The sequence below is a fragment of the Somniosus microcephalus genome, chromosome 34 (assembly GCF_052327205.1).
Source record: "Somniosus microcephalus isolate GS21.2 chromosome 34, FLI_Smic_1.0, whole genome shotgun sequence".
Lineage (NCBI taxonomy): Eukaryota > Metazoa > Chordata > Chondrichthyes > Squaliformes > Somniosidae > Somniosus > Somniosus microcephalus.
Genome location: NC_141020.1, coordinates 17,622,313 through 17,647,794, shown reverse-complemented (window position 1 = coordinate 17,647,794; position 25,482 = coordinate 17,622,313). Strand labels below are relative to the sequence as shown.

Sequence of the window (25,482 nt, the reverse complement as noted above, 5' to 3'; positions counted from 1 at the left end):
CAGGGGAGTGGAAGCTTAAAGAGCTGGAAGTGGTCAGAATGAGGGCTGCAAAATAGAAAGCAAGGGCTTGCATTTCTATAGCGCCTTTCACATCCTCAGGACATCCCGAAGCACTTTACAGCCAATTTTTTGAAGTGTGGTCACTGTCGTAATGTAGGAAACGCGGGAGCCAATTTTTGTGCACAGCAAGCTCCCACAAACAGCGATCAAATAATGACCAGATCGTCTGTTTTTGTGATGTTGGTTCAGGGATAAATACTGGTTGGGGCACTGTAGATGGATTTACAAAGCTGGACGGACTGCACACTTCCCATTCCTACTTCATACTCTTCCGATGTTACGAGCGATTTAACCTTTATTGTGGTAAACAGAACAACTTTTACATGATCACAGTGATAGGATTGCAAATCAAAAACCGCAAGCAGCTGGCAAATAAAATCAAAAGCTACAAAAATGATCCACTATAACATTTATCTCGATGGCAAACATAATTGCCTTTGTAGGCAAATATTGAATATGTTTCTTTTTTTTTTAAATCATCAGAATTAGTGAGATTATTAGTGCAGGATGGAGCAGATACTCCAAGACTCTTTTTCCATCACAGTTTGGAGTAAGACACGTCTTTGGGGGACTTTTTCTCCATCGCGGCCTGAGCTGACTTTACAATGTCTTCCGACTGCAGCATCGACATGTTCCATGTAGCCTGAAAGGAAACAAGGGGACGGTCTCGTTGAATCCTGCTCATTGAACACAATCCTGAGAGAGTACATAGGGTGGATAATGGCCAAAGAGGTGTGCGAGGTTCATCGGTGTATTTATTTACTTATATAACTGAGGCAGAGATTTCAGGTGGCAATGTTGGTCAGCAAGTAGAATTAGAGCAATGTTTCTTAATTCATGGTATAATCCAAAATTCCTTCAATGTGGAAATGCCACTGCAATCTTTAATGTCATACACACACACACACACACCAGCCAAGAGGGGGGGGTGAGGCATCAAGATGGTTCTGTTGCAAGGCTGCCCACCGACCTGCCACATCAACCTTGTTATAAAGCTTATCATAAAGAAACTACTCATGAAATAATGCTGGACGGCCAGCTGGTGGCGCCGTCCAAGGAGTATAAATACTCGGGCGTTGGCCCCAGCTTGCCCAGGGACATTTTGTAAGACAGGAACTAGTGAAGTACAACTAGACCTCCATGTTCTGAAACAAGTTGATTAAAGCCTTGCTTTATACTCAAACCAAGTGTGTAGTGAGTTTTATTACGTCAAACCTCACCGTGTGTTTCATACTCACAATGTAATTCAGGCCCTCCTGAACAGAGTGGTCCCGGGAGTAGATCAGGTTCAACTTGGTCCCTTGTACTGCCACCGGGCTCTTGCTGGCTATCTCGGACGCCACCTCGAAGGCACCTTCCAACACGGCTTCTTTGTCTTGGAAGACTCGGCTTTGGGCAAGAGGAGAGAAAGAAAGCTAGTTGATGTTAGCCCTCCTCGTGCTGGACAAGGCTCGACGGGTCACGCCAATTGTCCGTCACCCATTCTTCACGGATCAATGTGCGTTGATAAGTCTATTGAACCATGGGGGGAGTCAAGTCTAGCACCAACCTCACCTGGCATCCTGCAGGTACTCTGCCAGGAGGGAGTCAATGGGTCGTGGGAATCCTCTCTCTGTTCCTGGGTTCACTGGGGCCAAGCATAACGGTGCACTGCCATTCTAACTGAGACGAGCTAATTCAGCACAAGTCTCGGGCTTTCCATCGCAGTAGAGGTCGATATTGAACACAATTGCCATCGCCCTCCCCAATGTGTTGGGTTTTGACACACGAAGGCAGACCTCCAATACTCTATACCTAAGTTGCCATTCTTCATGTGCAAGCCCTGATGAGCTATTTGGGCGTGTGTGGCATCACAGCGGAGCACAATCCGCCGGACATCCACACAGGTGCACTGAGCGGCAAGGACCACCGAGCAGGAGCAGAAACCCCGGCCGACGTCCTGCCTCCCCAACCCAGGGGGCGCCGAGGACAGCTGTGGCCCCCCGGCTGAGATGCAATAACTCAGCACGGATTAAGCCCGAGATCCACTCGGGGTGTGGGGCTCAGCGTCACGAGGGGTAGAGCAAGCAGCCACTGGGGAACCTAGAACTTTTAAATAATGTCCAAGACTGAGTGCAATGCAGGAGAAGCCACTTTCAGAACAAGTGAACGATGGCACTCACTGGAAGGGAACGTTACGGTCCGATAACCAACCTGTTCACTAGCAGATGGAGAACAGGACTATCAGCGTCTCCCAGTAATGACTTGCTGCTGTGCTACACCCACACTCGTTCATGCTGGCTTCAGTCTTACTGAGCCGTGTGATATGTTCACGGTTGCTCTGGAACGTGTACCAGATCCAATAGATAGATAGAATTGCATTTCTATAGTGATTTTCAGGATCTCGGGATGTCCCAAAGCGCTTTACAGCCAATAAAGTTCTTTTGAAGTGTAGTCACTGTTGTAATGTAGGAAACGTGGCAGCCAATTTGCGCACCGCAAGATCCCACAAACAAGAATGTGATAATGACCAGATCATCTGTTCCAGTGGTGTCGGTTGAGGGGTATATATTGGCCATGACACCGGGGAGAACTCCCCCCGCTCTTCTTCAATTGGTGCCGTGGAATCTTTTGCGTCCACCTGAGAGCGCAGACGGGGCCCTCGGTTTAACGTCTCATCCGAAAGACGGCACCTCTGACAGTGCAGCGCTCCCTCAGCACCGCACTGGGAGTGTCAGCCTAGATGTTGTGCTCAAGTCTCTGGAGTGGGGACTTGAACCCACGACTTTTTGAGGCGAGAGAACCACCAGTGAGCCACGGCGGACGGTGAGATGCATCAACTCTTGGGAGCTGATGTGAGTCATAGGCTTCCGTGTGACCTAGTTCAGCCCCTCTTCCAGAGGACTGAGATGAGGAGGAATTTCTTCACCCAGAGGGTGTTGAATCTTTGGAATTCTCTACCCCAGAGGGCTGTGGATGCTGAATCGTTGAGTTTATTCAAGACAGAGAGCGATAGATTTTTGGACTCATGGGGAATTGAGGGATATGGAGATCGGGCAGGAAGGTGGGGTTGAGGTTGAAGATAAGCCATGACCTTACTGAACGGCAGAGCAGGCTCGAGGGGCCGCATGGCCTACTCCTGCTCCCATTTGTTCTGCTCTTGTGTGAAGGGGAGGTTAACGGGCACCCGGTGCCTGATTGAGCAACACGCTCACGGATATGTCGGTCAGCGGATTCGGGTAGCGGCCAGGAGCGGATTGGCCAACACGGTCAACAGTGAGGTCATGCCGACATCTTCACCTCCACAACCACAAACACAGTGACTTTAGCTCACACGGGGCTGGATGCGGCATTAAACCAGGCGGATTACCTCACCAGGCCGCAGCTCAGTGCTTCATCTGCCATCATCTTCCTCGCTGTATAAACCAGCTCTCTCATCAGACTACAAAACACAAACAGAATACCGTGAAACCATTCCTAGTTTACCTCAGTTTTCATTCCCAATGACCCCACCACTTCTCCGTCCCTGCACCGCCCCCACCCCATATATATATATACTAGCTGGGGAGCCCCGCGTTGCGAGGGCAATTTTGGGGCGCGAGGGCAATTTTGGGGCGTTTGGTCTCCCTGCCCCTGTGTGTCCCCCCTCTCCCTGTCATGTCCTCGCCCTGTCCTATCCCTCCCCTCCCCTCTCTCCCTCCCTCCCCTCCCCTCCCCTCTCTCCCTCCCTCCCCTCCCCTGTCTCCCTCCCCTCCCGTCTCCCTCCCTCCCCTCCCCTGTCTCCCTCCCCTCCCCTCCCCTGTCTCCCTTCCCTCCCCTCCCCTGTCTCCCTTCCCTCCCCTGTCTCCCTCCCCCCCACCCCTCTGTCCCTCTCTCCGGCCCCTCCCCCTGCCTAGCGCCTGAGGTCCGGTGCCGTTGCTGAGGTCCCCTGCGTATCGCGCGGCTGATGGACGGCCGCTGCGGGCGGGCGGGCGGCGCACGCGCGGTCAGTGCGAGCGGCCCGCGGGAGCCGGCAAGGCCGTTAGCGAGCGGGAAACTTCGGGCGGCGCAAATGGGAATGGCAAAAATAATACTGCATGAAAAATGGGGGCAGGGATAATTATCTGAAATTGTTGAACTCAATGTTGAGTCCGGCAGGCTGCAAAGTGCCCAATCGAAAGATGAGGTGAAGCTCAATGTAAGCTCGAGTTTGCACATTCTCCCCGTGTTTGCGTGGGTTTTCTCCGGGTGCTCCGGTTTCCTCCCACAGTCCAAAGATGTGCGGGTTAGGTTGATTGGCCATGATAAAAATTGGCCCTTAGTGTTAGGGGGGATTAAATATGTGGGGTTACGGGGATAGGGCTTGGGTGGGATGGCTGTGGGTGTAGGGACCGGGTGCTAGGGTTTGGATGATCAGCCATGATCTCATTGAATGGCGGAGCAGGCTCGAGGGGCCGAATGGCCTACTCCTGCTCCTATCTTCTATGTTTCTACAGGATGTTCTTTCTATTTCTTCCTCCCCTCCTAACCCCCCCCCCCCCCCCCGGTCTCTGCACCTGCTTAATATCTGTTACATCTCCAGCTTTTTCCAGTTCTGATGAAGGGTCCCAGACCTGAAACGTTAACTCGGTTTCTCTCTCTACGGATGCTGCCTGGCCTGCTGAGTGCTTCCAGCATTTTCTGTTATTTCAGATTTCCAGCATCCGCAGTATTTTGCAATATGCTGGTTAAAAGTAAATGTACCCAATGTTGAAAATCCTGACTTTCCCCAAGCCAGCAGACGACCCCCGAGTATAACTCTGGTCCAAGACTCAGCGACACGCTGATTAAACAGGTTTGCCGAGTCTTGTTCGCCAGTCAGTTTTGCCGCAAGCACGTGAGGCGTTTCCTCAGAGGCAGAGGGGGTGGAATTGTTTTTTTGCCGGTTCTTATAGTCTCTAGAGTTTAGAAGAATGAGAGGTGATCTCATTGAAATGCATAAAATTCTTAAGGGGTAGATGCTGGGAGGATGTTTTCCCTGGCTGGGGAGTCTAGAACCAGGGGGCAGTCTCAGAATAAGGGATCGACTATTTAGGACTGAGATGAGGAGAAATTTTTTCACTCAGAGGGTGGTGAATCTTTGGAATTCTCTACCCCAGAGGGCTGTGGAGACTGTCGTTGAGTATATTCAAGACAGAGATCGAGGGATTTAAGGGATCCAAGGGATATGGGGATCGGGCGTGAAAGTGGAGTTGAGGTCGAAGATCGGCCATGATCTTTTTGAATGACGGAGCAGGCTCGAGGGGCCGTGTGGCCTACTCCTGCTCCTATTTCTTATGTTCTTATGTCTCGCGGCGAATCGGCAACCCGTTATACACCACGCCCGGTTTGACTTCAATGGAAAATAAAATCGGGCACGGCGTAAAACGAGCTGCCCGTTCGCTACGAGCCCGATTTGTGCTGCTGGCGTAGACCAATTTTAGTCCCAGTGTCAAGCCAAGTTGGCAGAATCGTGGCGCTCTCATTGAAAGCTCCCCCACCCCAACACCCACCATCCCGTCATGCCCCGCCACACCACCACCTTCCCCGCCGCCCCCGGATAATTAATGTTTAATTATCAGAACTCAAATTTCCATCGCCAAATCATCGAAATGTTTGAGTCATTCACCGGCCACCGGCAGTTTTTTTGTCACTCTCTGTACGGTTTAGTACTTGTGTTTCTGAAATTGGCTCCTGAAAGACTTCTGGTTGGAGGCAAGTGCCCCCAACAAAATAAAACTGATGGGGTAAATCACAGAACTTTCAAGATAGAGGAGCAGGACAGTGCGATAAGTTTGGGATTGATACAGGGCTATGGGGAGAGAGCGGGACAGTGGGATTAGTTTGGGATTGATACAGGGCTATGGGGAGAGAGTGGGGCAGTGAGAATGGTTGGGATTGATACAGGGCTGTGGGGAGAGAGTGGGGCAGTGAGAATGGTTGGGATTGATACAGGGCTATGGGGAGAGAGTGGGGCAGTGAGAATGGTTGGGATTGATACAGGGCTATGGGGAGAGAGTGGGGCAATGGGATTGGTTGGGATTGATACAGGGCTATGGGGCAAGAGTGGGGCAGTGGGATTGTTTGGTATTAATACAGGGCTATGGGGAGAGCACGGGACAATGGGATTAGTTTGGGGATTGATACAGGGCTATGGGGAGAGAGCAGGACAGTGGGATTAGTTTGGGATTGATACAGGGCTATGGGGAGAGCAGGACAGTGGAATTAGTTTGGGATTGATACAGGGCTATGGGGAGAGAGCGGGACAGTGGGATTAGTTTGGGGATTGATACAGGGCTATGGGGAGAGAGTGGGGCAGTGAGAATGGTTGGGATTGATACAGGGCTATGGGGAGAGCGCAGGACAATGGGATTGGTTTGGGGATTGATACAGGGCTATGGGGAGAGCGCGGGACAATGGGATTAGTTTGGGGATTGATACAGGGCTATGGGGAGAGAGTGGGGCAGTGGGATTAGGTTGGGGATTGATACAGGGCTCTGGGGGGAGAGCGGGACAGTGGGATTAGTTTGGGGATTGATACAGGGCTCTGGGGAGAGAGCGGGACAGTGGGATTAGTTTGGGATTGTTTCAGGGCTATGGGGAGAATTTGATTTGATTAATGTGTACTTAATGAAAGTGAGTTCTGACGGTTGAACTGTGAATCTCGGCTCTGGAAAATATTTAAAGTTGGTCACCCTTGGCAAACGGTCTACTTTAAAAATAATCCCTTTCAGTAACTTCTCATTCTTTAAATTATAAACTGGGGAAGGAAAGTTTCTCTAACAGGCGGGCTCTGAATGGTGCCCTTTGCACAGTCTTTACTTTGCCTATAGAATGTTAGTTTGGACCCTGCCTCTGTTTTGTGGCATTTTTCTGAGAGGGGAAACTTGGAGAAAACTTTGCCCTTGTTGGGGAGACCAAAACTAGGGGCCATAAAGAAAGACTTGCATTTCTATAGCGCCTTTCACAACCGTAGGACATCCCAAAGCGCTTTACAGCCACTGAAGTACTTTTTTGAAGACTAGTCACTGTTGTAATGTTGGCGGCAGCCAATTTGCACACAGCAAGCTCCCACAAACAGCAATGTGATAATCTGTTTTGTTTTTAGTGATGTTGATTGAGGGATAAATATTGGCCAGGACACCGGGGAGAACTCCCCCTGCTCTTCTTCAAATTAGTGCCGTGGGATCTTTTACGTCCACCTGAGAGGGCAGACAGGGCCTCGGTTTAACGTCTCATCTGAAAGACGGCACCTCCAACAGTGTGGCACTCCCACAGCACCGCACTGGGAGCGTCAGCCTAGATTTTTGTGCTCAAGTCCCTGGAGTGGGACTTGAACCCACAACCTTCTGACTCAGAGGCGAGGGTGCTGCCCACTGAGCTCAGCTGACACCTGCCATAAATATAAGATAGTCACTATTAAATCCAATAGGGGATTCAGGAGAAACTTCTTTACCCAGAGAGTGGTGAGAATGTGGAACTCGCTACCACAGGGAGTGGTTGAGGCGAATAGCAAGGATGCTATTTAAGGGAAAGCTGGATAAACACGAGGGAGAAAGGATTAGAAGGATATGCTGATGGGGTTAGATGAAGAGGGGGTGGGAGGAGGCTCGTGTGGCATAGACCAGTTGGGCCGAATGGCCTGTTTCTGTGCTATAAATGCTATGCAATTCTTCCCTGCAAATAAACATGGTTCAGTTTATAAAAAAAACAAAGCAAATCAGTTGCGTCTTTTCGGCACAGAGGGGAGCTGGCCAGTGGCACAGAGAAGGATAGCAGCAGGACATGAGTGAGATACGAAAGGAGGCGGAGAGTGAAACAAGGGACCAGGAAAGAAGGACGGACAGCGAGGGATGTTCGGCGGGAGTCAGCAACAGGAGGGCGATTGAAAGATCGGCAGGCGCGCGGCTACACAGTAACAGAGGCCGAGACAGGACCTCACAGGGTGCTTCTATCGCCGGTCTCGCTGATGGTAAAACGTTACCTGGCGTTTCCTATAACCTTGGGCAATCGCTGCAAAGTGCCCACATCCGCTGCCATTCCGATATCCACTTCCTGGACAGAATGGAAAGGATATGTGTAAACTTGTACCAATCCATTCAGCAGACAACTGAATCTTAAACAACAGCTCACAGCAAATGCAGGGGCAGGGGTTAGTAACAAAAACTGATCGACACAAAAGACTTGCATTTATATAGCGCCTTTCGCAACCTCAGGACGTCCCATAGCGCTTTACAGCCAATGAAGTACTTTCTGAAGTATAGTCACTGCTGTAATGTAGGAAACTGCAGCAGCCAATTTGCGCACAGCAAGCTCCCACAGACAGCAATGTGATGATGACCAGATCATCTGCTTTAGTGATGTTGGCCGAGGGAAAAATATTGGCCCCTGGACACCGAGGAGAACTCCCCCTGCTCTTCTTTGAAATAGTGGCCGTGGGATCTTTTACGTCCACCCGAGAGGACAGACGGGGGGCCTCGGTTTAACGTCTCATCCGAAAGACGGCACCTCCGGCAGTGCAGCGCTCCCTCAGTATTGCACTCGAGCGTCAGCTCAAGTTCCCGGAGTGGGACCTGAACCCACAACCTTCGGATTCAGAGGCGAGGATGTTATCCACTGAGCCACAGCTGACAGTAGATTTTCCATAAAATATTTGAAACGGATACCGAGTGAAGTCTAGAGTAGATTACCGATGGGTGTGGCAAGTAGATTATTGATGGGTGTGGTAAGTATGGGCCTGCTACAACTCCTTGTGAATGGACTTGACAAGTTCCTGAGGGAGGTCATTGGAGTGTATGGGGAGGATGGGGAGTTAAATTTGCTGAGTGATGCATTATTGCGACCATGCTCTGAGTCGAGGAAGAATTTCCCAGTTTGTTCTGAAACTGACCACAGGTTTGGGGGTTCTGTCTCCACCCGTGGTCGGGGAGCGCGGTTCAGAGTAACGGATAGGGAGAGCATTCATGGGCCTGACACTCTTTTCCTATGTTGGTATCGCGAGACTCGAACATCAAGTTTCTTGGCCGAACAAAGCTGCCCAAGGTCCTCCATCAGCAGATGTCCACCAGGCAGATGAGGAGGAAACTCCGAGGCTTGACAGCTGCTGGAATAGGAGACCACGAGTGAGTCACATGGTCCTTATCCAGGGTTAGGTGCCTACTGCCGGGTTAGGTGTCAGCCATGGCTCAATGGGAAGCACTCTCGCTTCTGAAGCAGGAGGCCATGGGGTTCTAGTCCCACTCCAGAGACTTTAGCACATAATCGAGGCTGACACTCCGACGCAGCACTGAGGGAGTGCTGCACTGTCGGAGGTGCCGTCTTTCGGATGAGAGGTTAAGCCGAGGCCCCCGTCTCTCGGTCACGGTGTGTGGTGTAACAACAACAACTTGTAGTTATATAGCGCCTTTAACGTAGTAAAACGTCCCAAGGTGCTTCATAGGAGCATAATCAAACAAAATTTGATAGCAAGCCACATATGGGCAGAGAGGTAGGTTTTAAGGAGCATCTTAAAGGAGGAAAGAGAGGTAGAAAAGCAGAGAGGTTTAGGGAGGGAATTCCAGAACTTAGGGCCTAGGCAGCTGAATGGTGCGGTGATTAAAATCAGGGATGCTCAAGAGGCCAGAACTGGAGAAGCGCAGATACCGTGGAGGGTTGTAGGGCTGGAGGTGATTACAGAGATAGGGAGGGGCGAGGCCATGGAGGGATTTGAAAACAAAGGATGAGAATTTTAAAATCAAAGCATTGCTTAACCGGGAGCTAATGTAGGTCAGCGAGCACAGGGGTAACTGTAAATGCTCCCCGTCTCTCAGTCCCTGTGTGTGATGTAACTATAAATGCCCGCTGTCCCAGATTCCACATCACAAATCACCCTGCTGAGAAAGGAATTCACTAAACGGAAGCACTCACCTTCACCTGGAACCAGGCGTCCTGCGAGCACAGTCGTATGTCACAGGCTGTAATCAAATCTACGCCTGCAAAGGAAAGAGCATCTTCAGTTCGCTGAAGACACGGTTTATCCGCCTGAATACCATGTGCGCAGGAGATTCGAGCAGGTACTTAAACCCGTGCCAATTCAGCAGAAGAATGAGGTTAACAATTAGATTGGTGGCTATTTGTCTGGTACAGTGCCTTTCACAGCCAGGCCTTTTCATGTGTAACTTTCTGCCTGTTCTGCTCTTTATTCTCCTCAGTAAGACTGGGAAAGTTGGCCACAAAGTACTGCACAGCATCTTTCATTCCCCTTTCTGCTGAGATAGATTCCTCTCACCCCCACCCCACACCCCCTCCCCTGTAGATTCTGTACCTCAGAACAAAACCGCTGCAAAGCACACATGAGACGGGGCAAGTGAGTTAGAGAGAGCAGTTTAAACCATTGGCCTAACGGCTGGGAGTCGAGGAGCTGCACGAGACGCACCGAACTGGGTCAACAAGCTTCCTTGGGATTAGTGCAAATGTTCCTTCAATTCACATCCAGAATAGGCCAAACAGGAGAGGCTGAGAACAACCAATTGACCCCTCCAACCCAGATCATGCTCCATCGACATTGGGGTGATATGTGTGCCCCTTCACAACCCGGCACTGCCTCCAGTGGCAGCACCGGGAGAGAGGGAGCAGGAAAGCGGGCAACTGCCTCGCGAGCCTCCTCAGTGTAATCACTGAGCTGCCGTGTTTTCTAACCTCCTCCTTGCCCCCCTCCCACCCCCCACCCCCTGGTCCATCTAAAATGGCAGGTGGCCAAAACCGAAAGCTGAGAGATGTGGTTTCTGCTCCAGAGGCCTGGCCGCAAAAATCCAGGCCGACACTCCAGTGCAGTGCTGAGGGAGTGCTGCACTGTCGGAGGTGCCGTCTTTGGGATGAGGCGTTTAACCGAGGCCCCCGCCTGCCCGCTCAGGTGGATGTAAAAAGATCCCGCGGCACTATTTCGAAGAAGAGCAGGGGAGTTCTCCCCGGTGTCCTGGCCGATATTTATCCCTCAATCAACATCACTTAAACAGATTATCTGGCCATTTTCACAGTGGGATCTTGCTGTGCACAAATTGGCTGCTGCGTTTCCTACATTACAACAGTGACCACACTTCAAAGTAGTATTAATTGGCTGTAAAGTGGTCTGGGACACCCTGAGGTTGTGAACTAGGGATGGGCAATAAATGCCGGCCTTGCCGGCGCTATATAAATGATAGTCTGTCTTTCTTCTGTTCCTGTTATAGCCCAAGGGGACATTGTTATCCCAAATGTTCACCGGAGATCCACCGATCTCCTTCTGAACTCGCGGCACAGTGTGTTCCAGGTAGGTGAGCAAGTGCAGACTGACCCCTGTGCATTACCTTACTCTCAGAAATATAGTAGCTCTTCTGTTACGCTTGCTCAGGTCACAAGACTCTGGCCCAGAGGCATGCACAATGACAGTATTCAATGTGACTGAGCTGTTACTTGGCTTGACTATCCTCCAGTGAGGGTGGGGGAGGGAGGGAGGAACGGGCGGCTCGAAGGGAGATGCTTCTTCGACAGCACCTTCCAAACCCACGTCCTCCACCACCTGGCAGGACAAGGCAGCAGGTGTATGGGAACACCATCACCTCCAAGTTCACCTCAAAGTCACACTCCCTGATTTATACAGCGCCTTTCACGACCTCAGGGCGTCCCAAATGTCTATACAGCCAATGAAGAACTTGTTGAAGTGCAGGCCCTGTTGTAATGCAGGAAAAGCGGCAGACAATTTGCGCACAGCAAGCTCCCACAAAGAGCAATGTGATAATGACCAGATCATCCATTTTAGTGATGTTGGTTGAAGGATAAATACTGGAGAGAACTCTCTCGCTCTTCTCCAAAATGGTGCCATGGGGTCTTTTACGTCCACCGGAGAGAGCAGACGGGGGCCTCGGTTTAACGTCTCATCCGAAAGACGGCACCTCCGACAGTGCAGCGCTCCCTCAATACCGCACTGGGAGTGTCAGCTTAGATTTTGTGCTCAAGTCGCTGAAGTGGGACTTGAACCCACAACCTTCTGACTCGGAGACGAGAGAGTGCCACCCACTGAGCCACGGCTGTATTTGTGCCTTCGCCACACGGACTGCAGCGGCTTGCGAAGAAGGGCCACCGCCACCTTCTCAAGGGGGCAACAAGTGAGGGGCAATAAATGCCGGCCTTGCCCGCGACGGCCACATGCCGAGAATGAAAATAAAAATATGATACCGCTGGAGACAGGAGCAGCAGCCTTGGTGATCTGATACCTGAGCCAGGGAATAGTCTGCAGTAACCCCGGGCAGTGCTGGCGAGAGGTTTCCACGCATAGAAGATGCCCACTTACTCCCCCATAAAAAAAGCTGCGTATTTTACATGTCGGCATGGAAACACACAAGGTCATGCGATAGGAATTTTACCCCATGTGGAATGGATCATTACTTACAGGATTATTACAATGAATCGAGCACTCACCTCCTCCGATGCAAGCGCTGTGAACTGCCGCAATAACTGGCTTAGGGCACTGAAACAGAGAGAGAAAAACAAAAGACTGACATTTCTATAGCGCCTTTCACAACCACCCAAAGCACTTTACAGCCAATGAAGTACTTTTTTGAAGTTGTAATGTCGGAAACGCGGCAATCAATTTGCGCACAGCAAGCTCCCGCAAACATCAACGACCAGATAATCTGTTTTTTTAGCGATGTTGGTTGAGGGATAAATATTGACCAGGACACCGGGGAGAACGCCCCCTGCTCTCCTTCGAAATAGTGGCCGTGGGATCTTTTATGTCCACCCGAGAGAGCAGACGGGGCCTCGGTTTAACGTCTCGTCCGAAAGACGGCACCTCTGACAGTGCGGTGCGCCCGTCTGTGCTCAAGTCTCTGGAGTGGGACTTGAACCCACAACCTTCTGGCTCAGAGGCCAGGGTGCTGCCCACTGAGCCACGGCTGACTTCGAAGAGCACAAACTGAAACTACACTCAGCTGGCACTGAATGTGCAGACATTTATACATCGGTGAAAGGGGCCGCCGGCTGGAGTTTCTAGCAGGCAAGCCAGAATTCTCCTGTGTTTCGGAGAGTAGGTTGGACTTGCCTCCGGTGGCCAGAGTACAACTGCGGCTGGTCACTGGCACAGTGCTGACCGGCACTGACCAGGGAGCGTGTCCCCAGTCAGTGCTCTCAGGCCGGGCATGCTGCAAGGGCAGGGGAAATAAAATAGGAACGCAAAGTGATCTGATAACAGGAGAGAGTTAGAAATACATCATTCCGATAACGTAACATTGGCCCAGAGATTCGGGTCGGGGGCTTCCCGCGGGTGCAAGCCCCCGACCTGCACTTACCTAGCGCGCCGGCCGTTGAGCTGTGGGCCCGCGTGGGATTCCGATCCTGGGCCTGCTCCAACTGCCGACGCGCAGTGCTTGCGTATCCCAGGGGCGCAGTTAGTTCGAAGCGTCCCCTGGGATCACGTGGGCCATGGAGAGCCAATGGTAGCAGGGAATGCTTCATTCATAAGTTTGACAGGAAGAGCTGTCAAACCTATAAATACTATAAGCCCCAAAACATCACTAAATCTTCAAATAAATTTTAAAAAAACATCACATTTTTTAAACAAACTATAAATTACATGAAATAACAATAATTTAAATTTTTGAAAAAAATAATTTTATTTTCTAACGGGGCTAAAAATAAACTTACCTTTCTTTAAAGTATTTAAAAATAATAAACCTGTGGAAAAAATGTTTTAATTTTAATTAATTCACCACTTACCTTGTAAAAAGCAGGCCTTGCGACTGCTTTTTAAAAGTGTAACTCCTGGAGACTTACCCTCCCGGAGAAACCTGCAAAAAAGACGTAAGTTCGATGCGCACGCGCTGCCTCTCATGCGCACGCGTTCCACCTCTGAACCCCTTCGTTCAGGGGAACGGAAGTGCCGGTTTCCCGCGCATTCGCAGTGCATGCAGGAAACCGGCACTTTCGTTGGGCCTACGGGTGAGTACCCCTTGCGTACTCACCCGTGGAGACCCGAAGTTCCGGGCCATTGAGCTGCACAGGCAGTTTGGCAATTTTTTGGGGGGGCCTGGTGACAGCTATTTATAACCGAGTGGTTTGCTGGGCTTTTAGCGTAAGGCACATGACATGGGACTGGAGTCACATCTAGGCCAGAGGCATCGGGTTTCCTTCCCCGGAGGACATTAGTGAACCATTCAGTTTCATGACTCGGCCCGGTGGAATTTGATCGTACAAGCTCTGGGTTGCTAGTGCAGGATCGTGACGACGACACTACCTCACTCGCACATCACTGAGATACCCAGCGTCAGTTGCACCGTTAGTCAATGAGTTGTTCTTTGAGCAGGAACATCGCGTAGATATCGGAGCAAGAGATTTCATTTCACATTACCCTTTCTGGGGGGGGGGGGGGTGCGGGGCGGGGGGCAGTGTGGGGAAGAAGGGTGTGTGCATGCGCGTGTCCGTGGGTGCGGGTGTCTGAGTGTGCGCGGGTGAGACGCACACTGGCTCATTATAGCTCGTGCAGCTCATGATATCCAACAAACTATTGTCGACTTGTGGAGTTTTCACAAAGGCAACGCTAATTTCACTAATCATGCCAATGTTGTGTTTGGATTTCATGCGCCCAATTACCATTGCTGCACCGTGACTCACTGTCAGAGTGTGAACCGTGACTCACTGTCAGAGAGTGTGAACCGTGACTCACCGTCAGGGAGTGTGAACCGTGACTCACTGTCAGAGAGTGTGAACCGTGACTCACCGTCAGAGAGTGTGAACCGTGACTCACTGTCAGAGAGTGTGAACCGTGACTCACCGTCAGAGAGTGTGAACCGTGACTCACTGTCAGAGAGTGTGAACCGTGACTCACTGTCAGAGAGTGTGAACCGTGACTCACCGTCAGAGAGTGTGAACCGTGACTCACCGTCAGAGAGTGTGAACCGTGACTCACCGTCAGAGAGTGTGAACCGTGACTCACCGTCAGAGAGTGTGAACCGTGACTCACCGTCAGAGAGTGTGAACCGTGACTCACCATCAGAGAGTGTGAACCGTGACTCACCGTCAGAGAGTGTGAACCGTGACTCACCGTCAGAGAGTGTGAACCGTGACTCACCATCAGAGAGTGTGAACCGTGACTCACCGTCAGGGAGTGTGAACCGTGACTCACTGTCAGAGAGTGTGAACCGTGACTCACCGTCAGAGTGTGAACCGTGACTCACCGTCAGAGATTGTGAACCGTGACTCACCGTCAGAGAGTGTGAACCGTGACTCACCGTCAGGGAGTGTGAACCGTGACTCACTGTCAGGGAGTGTGAACCGTGACTCACCGTCAGAGAGTGTGAACCGTGACTCACCGTCAGAGAGTGTGAACCGTGACTCACCGTCAGAGAGTGTGAACCGTGACTCACTGTCAGAGTGTGAACCGTGACTCACTGTCAGAGAGTGTGAACCGTGACTCACTGTCAGAGAGTGTGAACCGTGACTCACTGTCAGAGAGTGTGAACCGTGACTCACTGTCAGAGAGTGTGAACCGTGACTCACTGTCAGAGTGTGAACCGTGACTCACTGTCAGAGAGTGTGAACCGTGACTCACTGTCAGAGAGTGTGAACCGTGACTCACTGTCAGAGAGTGTGAACCGTGACTCACTGTCAGAGAGTGTGAACCATGACTCACTGTCAGAGAGTGTGAACCGTGACTCACTGTCAGAGAGTGTGAACCGTGACTCACCGTCAGAGAGTGTGAACCGTGACTCACCGTCAGAGAGTGTGAACCGTGACTCACTGTCAGAGAGTGTGAACCGTGACTCACTGTCAGAGTGTGAACCGTGACTCACTGTCAGAGTGTGAACCGTGACTCACCGTCAGAGAGTGTGAACCGTGACTCACCGTCAGAGAGTGTGAACCGTGACTCACCGTCAGAGAGTGTGAACCGTGACTCACTGTCAGAGAGTGTGAACCGTGACTCACCGTCAGAGAGTGTGAACCGTGACTCACCGTCAGAGTGTGAACCGTGACTCACTGTCAGAGAGTGTGAACCGTGACTCACTGTCAGAGAGTGTGAACCGTGACTCACTGTCAGAGAGTGTGAACCGTGACTCACTGTCAGAGAGTGTGAACCGTGACTCACCGTCAGAGAGTGTGAACCGTGACTCACTGTCAGAGAGTGTGAACCGTGACTCACTGTCAGGGAGTGTGAACCGTGACTCACCGTCAGAGAGTGTGAACCGTGACTCACTGTCAGAGAGTGTGAACCGTGACTCACCGTCAGAGAGTGTGAACCGTGACTCACCGTCAGGGAGTGTGAACCGTGACTCACCGTCAGAGAGTGTGAACCGTGACTCACCGTCAGAGAGTGTGAACCGTGACTCACTGTCAGAGAGTGTGAACCGTGACTCACCGTCAGAGAGTGTGAACCGTGACTCACTGTCAGAGAGTGTGAACCGTGACTCACCGTCAGAGAGTGTGAACCGTGACTCACTGTCAGAGTGTGAACCGTGACTCACTGTCAGAGAGTGTGAACCGTGACTCACTGTCAGAGAGTGTGAACCGTGACTCACCGTCAGAGAGTGTGAACCGTGACTCACCGTCAGGGAGTGTAAATCAGGAAGGATCCTTGTTTAATGACAGTCGCAGTTCCTACCTTTTCCATCACACTGAAGCTCTCCTGATATTGGAGGATCGTGTTGCGCATGTGCCAGGCCCTTCTGGCTGTATCATCTCCTTTGGGCTGCAATACGTCCTCAGCCATGTCCATCAGGTCAATCCCTGCACAACATCACCACAATTACTGATGCTGCAAGATATTAACCAGTCATCTCCTTGTTTCAACCACATTTTAAGGCCTTCACAGCCCAACCCGCAGTTCCCTCCACCACTTCTCTCCCAGCACAGTGCTGAGGGAGTGCTGCACTATTGGAGGTGCCGTCTTTCAGATGTGACGTTAAACCGAGGCCCCGTCTGCTCTCTCGGGTGGACGGAAAAGATCCCGTGGCACTATTTCGAAGAAGAGCAGGGGAGTTCTCCCTGGTGTTCTAGCCAATATTTATCCCTCAACCAACATCACTAAAACAGGTTTATTTCATTGCTGTTTGTGGGAGCTTGCTGTGCGCAAATTGGATGCCGCATTTCCCACATTGCAACAATGGGTTTGGAGTCACACATAGGCCAGACTGGTTAAGGACGGCAGATTTCCTTCCCTAAAGGAGATGGGTTTTTACGACAATCTGATCGTTTCATGGTCACCATTACTGATGCTAGCTTTTTATTCCAGATTTATTTAATTAACTGAATTTAAATTGCCCCGGCTGCCGTGGTGGGATCTGAACTCACGTCTCCAGATCTTTAGTCCAGATTTCTGGATTACTAGTCCAGTAACAACCACTGTGCTACCGTTCCCTCAATGTGTACACAATGCACAATACTGAGCTGTGAGTAGCTATGGAATCCGGACTCGTAAAGCGAATCTGCGGGCCCCACACCACACTTGCAGCTACACAAAACCTAAACCCCTTATTGAGGTGTGGAGGGGACAGGTCTTTACGGGTTTGAGTCTTTAAAAGCTCCGGTCATAACACGTGAACAAAATCACATCAATGAACGAAACCGTATTCTGCATCACAGATTAGCAGGGCGCTCAAGGTAACTGAATTAGACAAAGAATTACAGAGAAATTAAAGGAAAAAAAAAAAGGCTTGCATTCCTATAGCGCCTTTCACGACCTCAGGACATCCCAAAGCTCTTTACAGCCAATGAAGTACTTTTTGAAGTGGAGTCACTGTTGTAACGAAGGAAACGCGGCAGCCAATTTGCGCACAGCAAGCTCCCACAAACAGCAATGTGATGATGACCAGCTCATCTGTTTTAGGTGTTGAGCGAGGGATAAATATTGGCCCCAGGACACCGGGGAAAGCTCCCCTGTTCTTCTTTGAAATAGTGCCGTGGGATCTTTTACGTCCACCTGAGGGGGCAGACGGGGGGGCCTCGGTTTAACGTCTCATCTGAAAGACGGCACCTCCGACAGTGCAGCACTCCCTCAGCACTGCACTGGGAGTGTCAGCCTGGATTTTTGTGCTCCAGTCTCTGGAGTGGGGACTCGAAGCCACAACCTTCTGACTCAGAGGCGAGAGCGCTGCCCACTGAGCCACGGGCTGACAAGTGATTACAACACGGAGACAGCCCATTCGGCCCATCCAATCCGTGTTGGTGTTTATCCACTGTGGCCAGGAGCACTTTGCTTCTCAAACCCCCCTCCCTACTCAAACTGGGGGCTTTATTACCATAGTTAAGGTGTGTGATGTGACACTACCAATAATAAGCATGACTTTTCATACATACGCAACCCTTACCGGTTCTATGTGCTTTCTGCAGCTTTTGAAGCCACATTTACCTGCAGTAAACATTTTCCCAGCTCCTGATATAACAACAGCTCTACAGTCGGCATCCTGGGCTATTCTGTGAAAGCACTCCACCATCTCTCTGTTGGAGAAAGACAGCGTCGTTACTGTTGTACTGAACGCAACCCGAACCCACCAGGGGCGCCAAGTGATTTAAACATCATATGCAAGACAGTGAATCTCCTGAGATCCTACACTGGGGAAAGTCACGGGGCGGGGGGGGGGGGGGGGTGGAGTCACAGCGAGTGAATACAATAGAAGAGTTTATCAATCGACAAATAGGTTACAAACCCGTAGCAAACCTCCCTTGATGTTGAGTCAGAGGTTAAAGTGCGACGGTTAAAGTGTGACTGCAAGAAAGTGTGACATTTACAGGAAGTGCAAGCTATTTTCAGAACTTTTTATATATTATGGTCTGTCTCCCTGGTGTTCAGTGGGTAGATGCAGATGGGGGCGTGTGACGAAGATCAAGTTTAATTTTATGAATAATATATCTCCTTTTAACCATAACCATACCCTCAATGTGAACGTCAAGCAGTTCCGGGAATGTTGTGATGCACTGGAGACAGTGTGTATGGTCTAAAGCCCAACAGGACTTTGATGCCAAGTTATAGGTACTTTGTAGGACAGGGTATGTTATTTACTCTCTCCATTTCATGCCACACAGGCAGAGTTAGGTTTTCAATGTCAGGTGTCAAAAAACAAACTATTAAATGCTCCAAGTTCACACCTTGCCCAACTAAGAGTTAAAATAATTATTTTAATTGGCTGAAAATTGAGAAGGATTATCAAAGGAAAAGGCTCTAATAACCTTCCCTGAGCCATCGCTTCCCCCTTGGACTCACTGCTAATGCGTGTCAATATGGATCGTGAGGAATCACTTCCATGTACCGTACCATCAGAGAGATGGTCACTGGGAACAAACGGAAGCGAACAGCAGGGATTTCAGACTCTTGGCACTTCCCGTTTTGTTGAGCAGTCAGATAAGTTCATATATTGTGCAGGTTTTTAATCATACTCTTGTTGTGCCTTTTTCCTTCTGTATATTATTTCGCCTGTAAATAAATCTGACCCACTAGTTTAGCCTGCATGCACTGGTCTGGCAATATGTTATTCTCCAGCTCCGGAGAAGGGGGATTAGATCATGAGGAGCATCCCATGTATCTTCCAGTAAATAACTAGGAGCAAACTGATCTGTGGGCTGCTACAATTGGCTCGAGTTTCCCAGGGAGGGGATATACAGCCAGGGCTCCCTATTCTGATTCTCAGCCGTGCATTTGTTACCTCCAGACTTCCAACGCTCTCCAGGCGGGCCTTGCACCCTCCATACACTTGAGCTCATCCAAAATTCAGCTGCCCGGGTCCTAACTCACACCAAGTCCCGTTCACCCATCACCCCTGTGCTCGCTGCCCCGTGTCCTAACTCGCACCAAGTCCCGTTCACCCATCACCCCCTGTGCTCGTTGACCCGGGTCCTAACTCGCACCAAGTCCCGTTCACCCATCACCCCCTGTGCTCGCTGACCCGGGTCCTAACTCACACCAAGTCCCGTTCACCCATCACCCCTGTGCTCGCTGACCTACATTGGCTCCCGGTCCGGCAACGCCTCGAATTAACATTTTTCATCCTCGTTTTCAAATCCCTCCATGGCCTTGCCCCACCTTACATCTGTAACCTCCTCCAGCCCCTACATGTGGTAAACCACTGTTATAGTTATCACTGTATATTGTTCTCACTGTTCTCACTGTCACATCACTACACGAGGTCGCCTCTTGTCGCACTGTTATACCTGGGCTGACCACCTCCGACTCCGCCCATTACCTGCCCAGGTATAAAGGTAGCTGACTGGCTAGTATTCCTCCCTGTTGGATCGGATCACCCACGAGGGTGGGCTCTGTTATTTAGCCAATAAAAACCTTCAGTTACGTTCTTAACTCGTCGCCTTTTATTGGACTAATTGATAGGCATATCAATTTTATTGGCTAAATTTTAAAGATGTCTGATAATGAACAGCAACAGCAAGGAGCTCACCCAGCAGCACAGCAACAGCAGCCTCCAGACAACGGGCCACACCAGCCGGCTTGGCTGCAAGCCTTGAAACCACCATACCTGGATCTAAACCCACAGGCACCAAACGCAGCCCTCAACTTCAAACACTGGCTGGACTGCTTCGAATCCTACCTGGAAGAATCCGGCGCCCCGCAGAGATCCAAACTAAGACTTCTGAACGCCCAAGCGAGCCCGAGAGTATACGCACTCATACAGGACACGACTACGTACGAGGCCGCTATCAACCTACTGAAACAGCAGTACCGCAGCCCGGTAAATTACATGTACACCAGGCACCTCCTAAGATCCCGCCCGCAACAGCCAGGAGAGTCTGTAGCTGAATTTTTACGGGCGCTAAGAGCACTCGGCAGGAACTGTGACTTTAAAGCGGTGACGGCTGTTGAAAATACGGAAGATAATATCCGCGATGCCTTTGTGAAAGGCCTACGGTCCGACTACTCACGGCAAAGACTGCTTGAAGCTAAAGACCTCGACCTGGACAAAGCTGAAGCCCTCGCTCTCTCCCTGGAGGTGGCCCATCAGGACCAGGAGGCGTTTTCCAGGTACTGCTCGCGACCCTGGGACTCGGGCCCGACCCCTACCGCAATACCCTTCGCAGCGCCGCCCCCGGGACCTACCTCAGCGTCGGCGTCCCGGACCCGACCGGGCCCGCCACCCCCGGTACCGGCTCCGACATCGGGCACCCGCGATCGGGCCGCCGGCTGCTTCTTTTGCGGCCAGGAGAAGCACCCGAGGTCGCGCTGCCCAGCCAGGAACTCTACCTGCACAACCTGCAGGAAGAAAGGCCACTTCTCTAAGGCCTGCAGGAGCGGATCTTCAGAGGCCAGCAGTGCCTCATGCGAACTGTGGGGGCGGCCATCTTCTTTCACGGCAACTGAGGCCAGTATCCCCACACGTGAGTCATGGGGGCGGCCATCTTTGATCAAGGCAACCGACCCCAATAGTGCCTCATGTGAGTTATGGGGGCAGCCATCTTCTCCGCCATTTTGTCCTACCTCGTGGGAGACGCCATTTTACACACCACGCCCGACTGCCACCGGGCCCCCGGACCCGACGACCGCCTCGCCCGCAGACGACAACGACTCGCTTACCTACACGCTAGCCTCCGTCACTCTGGATCAAGCCCGCCCACACCACCTGTCCAAGTCGATGATGGACATCAAAGTAAACGGCCACGCCACGACCTGCCTGTTCGACAGCGGAAGCACGGAGAGCTTCATCCACCCAGACACGGTGAGCCACTACTCCCTCCCTGTCCTGCCAACGCGCAACCGAATCTCGATGGCATCGAGGTCCCACGCCACGGACATTAGCGGCTACTGTGCTGTGACCTTGTCGGTTAAGGGTACAGAGTATAAAAACTTTAAACTCCTCGTCCTCCCCCAGCTCTGCGCTGCCGTCCTACTAGGGCTGGACTTCCAATCCCACCTCCAAAGTGTAACCCTAGCATACGGTGGACCCCTCCCCCCACTCACAGTCGACAACCAGCGAAGGTTAAACCGCCCACCGCGTAACACCTGCAGCCTATCCACCCTCAAGGTGCCGCCACCTTCCCTGTTCGCTAACCTCACCCCCGACTGCAAACCCGTCGCTACCAAGAGCAGGCGGTACAGCGCTGGGGACAGAGCTTTCATTAGCTCTGAGGTGCAGCGTCTCCTGAAGGAGGGCATCATCGAGGGGAGCAACAGCCCCTGGCGTGCCCAGGTCGTGGTCGTTAAGACCGGCGATAAAAATCGCCTGGTCATCGACTACAGCCAGACCATAAACAGATACACCCAGCTGGACGCATACCCCCTTCCCCGCATATCTGACATGGTCAATCAGATTGCACAATACCGCGTATTCTCGACCATCGACCTTAAGTCGGCCTACCACCAACTCCCTATCCACCCCGAGGACCGCCAGTACACCGCCTTCGAGGCGAATGGGCGCCTATACCACTTCCTTAGGGTCCCCTTCGGTGTCACCAACGGGGTCTCGGTCTTCCAAAGGGAGATGGACCGGATGGTTGACCAGAACGGACTGCAGGCCACATTCCCCTACCTAGATAACGTCACCATCTGCGGCCGCGACCGGCAGGACCACGACGTGAATCTGGAGAAATTCCTCCGTACGGCCCAACGGCTGAACCTCACCTACAATAAGGAGAAATGCGTGTTTAACACAGCGCGCCTTGCCATCCTTGGCTGTGTAGTAGAGAACGGAGTCATCGGCCCCGACCCCGAAAGAATGCGCCCCCTCATGGAGCTACCCCTCCCCCACTGTCCAAAAGCACTTAGGAGAACCCTGGGGCTTTTCGCCTACTATGCCCAATGGGTACCCAATTATGCGGACAAAGCCAGACCCCTCCTGAAAACCACATCCTTCCCCCTCACGGAAGAGGCGTGCGCGGCCTTCTCCCTCATTAAGGGAGACATAGCCAAGGCCACAATGCACGCAGTGGATGAGTCAATCCCCTTCCAAGTGGAGAGCGATGCATCCGACTTCGCCCTAGCCGCTACCCTTAACCAGGAGGGTAGGCCGGTAGCCTTCTTCTCAAGGACCCTACAGGGCCCCGAGACCCGACACTCGTCGGTCGAGAAGGAAGCCCAGGCAATTGTGGAGGCAGTACGGCGCTGGAGGCACTACTTGGCAGGCAAACGATTTACCCTCCTCACCGACCAACGCTCGGTTGCCTTCATGTTTAATAACAAGCTGAGGGGCAAGATCAAGAACGACAAAATCTTGAGGTGGAGAATCGAGCTTTCCACCTATGATTATGAGATCTTGTACCGGCCCGGTAAACTGAACGACCCCCCTGATGCTCTTTCACGCATTACATGCGCCAGCGCGCAAAGTGATAGACTTCAGACCCTCCACAATGACCTCTGCCACCCCGGAGTCACCAGACTCTACCATTTCATTAAGGCCCGCAACCTGCCATACTCCATCGAGGAGGTCAGGACCATGACCAGGAACTGCCAGATCTGTGCTGAGTGCAAACCGCACTTCTATAAGCCGGACAGAGCAAGCCTGATCAAGGCCACCCGCCCCTTCGAGCGTCTGAGCATCGACTTCAAGGGGCCCCTACCGTCATCCGACCGTAATGTGTACTTCCTCAACATCGTTGATGAGTACTCCCGTTTCCCCTTTGCCTTCCCCTGCCCAGACATGACCAGTAACACGGTCATTAAATGCCTGAACAAACTCTTCGCCTTGTTCGGGTTCCCGAACTATATACATAGTGACCGGGGCGCCTCCTTCATGAGCGAGGAACTCCGTCAGTTCCTATTGGAGAGGGGTATTGCAGCAAGCAGGACCACCAGCTACAACCCCCGAGGGAACGGCCAGGTGGAAAGAGAGAACGCGACGGTATGGAAGGCCACCCTCTTAGCCTTAAAGTCTAAGGGCCTCCCAACCTCACGCTGGCAAGAGGTCCTCCCGATTGCGCTGCACTCCATCCGGTCACTACTTTGCACTGCCATTAACACCACCCCCCCATGCCCGAATGTTTGTCTTCCCCAGGAAGTCGACTACGGGAACCACCCTACCAACCTGGCTGACCTCTCCGGGACCCGTCTTGCTGCGAAAGCACGTGAGGGCCCATAAAACGGACCCCCTGGTCGAGAAGGTGAACCTCCTGCACGCCAACCCCCAGTACGCCTATGTGGCTTACCCAGACGGACGGGAGGACACTGTCTCCTTACGAGACCTCGCACCCTCACCCCCCCCTCCCAACCCCCCGAGTCCAGCCGAGGTAGACGGCATGCCGGAACCCCACGAGCCTTTGCCGACTACGCAGACACCAGCTTTAACACCGGATAATGTAACACCGCCGCTGCGACGATCGGAGAGGCTAACGAAGCCTCCGGACAGACTGACATACCAGAGCTGGTAATACACTTCACCCCGCCGGACTCTAATCTAAACAAGGGGTGAATGTGGTAAACCACTGTTATAGTTATCACTGTATATTGTTCTCACTGTTCTCACTGTCACATCACTACACGAGGTCGCCTCTTGTCGCACTGTTATACCTGGGCTGACCACCTCCGACTCCGCCCATTACCTGCCCAGGTATAAAGGTAGCTGACTGGCTAGTATTCCTCCCTGTTGGATCGGATCACCCACGAGGGTGGGCTCTGTTATTTAGCCAATAAAAACCTTCAGTTACGTTCTTAACTCGTCGCCTTTTATTGGACTAATTGATAGGCATATCACTACAAACCCTCCACCAATTCTGGCCCCTTGCGCATCCCCGATTTCCATCGCTCCACCATTGGCGGCCGTGCCTTCAGCTGCCTGGGCCCCGAGCTCTGGAATTCCCTCCCTAAACCCCTCCGCCCCTCTACCAGACGCTCCTTAAAACCTCTTTGCCCAAGCTTTTAGTCACCTGTCCTAATATCTCATGTGGCTCGTGTCAAATTTTGTTTCATAACGCTCGTGTGAAGCACCTTGGAATGTTTTACTACCTTAAAGGTGCTGTATAAATGCAAGTTGTTGTTGTCTGAACAATAATCTGTCGAATTCTGGCATTTCTTACTCAGAGGTTTCAGGAATTGGCGGCACCATCACAACACAGCCCTCACCCCCATGGGAGGGCAGGAGGCTTAGTGTGGGAGAGTTTTATATGCCTGGGCATAGGCCTTGGGCAGGAATCAGTCCGATCTTTCCCCCCCCTCGGCTGGGAGCCGCACTCGTACTGCTGCCCAGGATGGGGGCAGGCGAGTCGGCACAGGCCGAGGATCGATGTTACGGCCTTCGGGTCCGTACAGCTCAGTGTCACACCGGGAGGTCCCTTCAAACAGCGGGTAAGCAGTGTTACTCATTTCTTAAACACCGATCGGGAGATTTAAAGTGACCTCCACAGGGTTTTGTTCATCGCGTTCCTCTTCTCGGGTCTGTTCAGTTCCACGTGCAGCACGCTGTCTCTCGCCTGCGAGACGCGCAGAGTCTCAAAGTCGTACGAGGGCGCCATGTTCCGCGTCTCCGCAGACATCGTCCGCACCCCGATTTGCAAAGATTGGCGCAAACC

The 25,482-nt window shown here is 51.8% G+C and overlaps 1 protein-coding gene across 1 annotated transcript; it reads right to left on the bottom strand.

Moving 5' to 3' along the window:
• Positions 1-337: 337 nt before the first annotated feature.
• On the bottom strand, positions 338-25,482 carry ech1 (enoyl CoA hydratase 1, peroxisomal). The gene is made up of 9 exons (XM_085973518.1): positions 25,310-25,482; positions 18,392-18,480; positions 16,646-16,770; positions 12,472-12,520; positions 9,943-10,007; positions 8,021-8,091; positions 3,410-3,481; positions 1,299-1,449; positions 338-703 (listed from the first exon to the last, which is right to left on the bottom strand). The coding sequence occupies exons 1-9, from the start codon at positions 25,444-25,446 to the stop codon at positions 599-601; spliced, it is 864 nt and encodes a 287-aa protein (XP_085829644.1). The 5' UTR covers positions 25,447-25,482; the 3' UTR covers positions 338-598.

Excerpts from the sequence above, each read along its gene's own strand:
- ech1 (XM_085973518.1), bottom strand. The coding sequence starts at position 25,446 with ATGTCTGCGGAGACGCGGAACATGGCGCCCTCGTACGACTTTGAGACT. Across the intron at positions 18,481-25,309 it reads ATGAACAAAACCCTGTGGAG|AGAGATGGTGGAGTGCTTTC; the intron begins GTCACTTTAAAT and ends TTTCTCCAACAG. Across the intron at positions 3,482-8,020 it reads AAGGTTATAGGAAACGCCAG|TCTGATGAGAGAGCTGGTTT; the intron begins GTAACGTTTTAC and ends TGTGTTTTGTAG.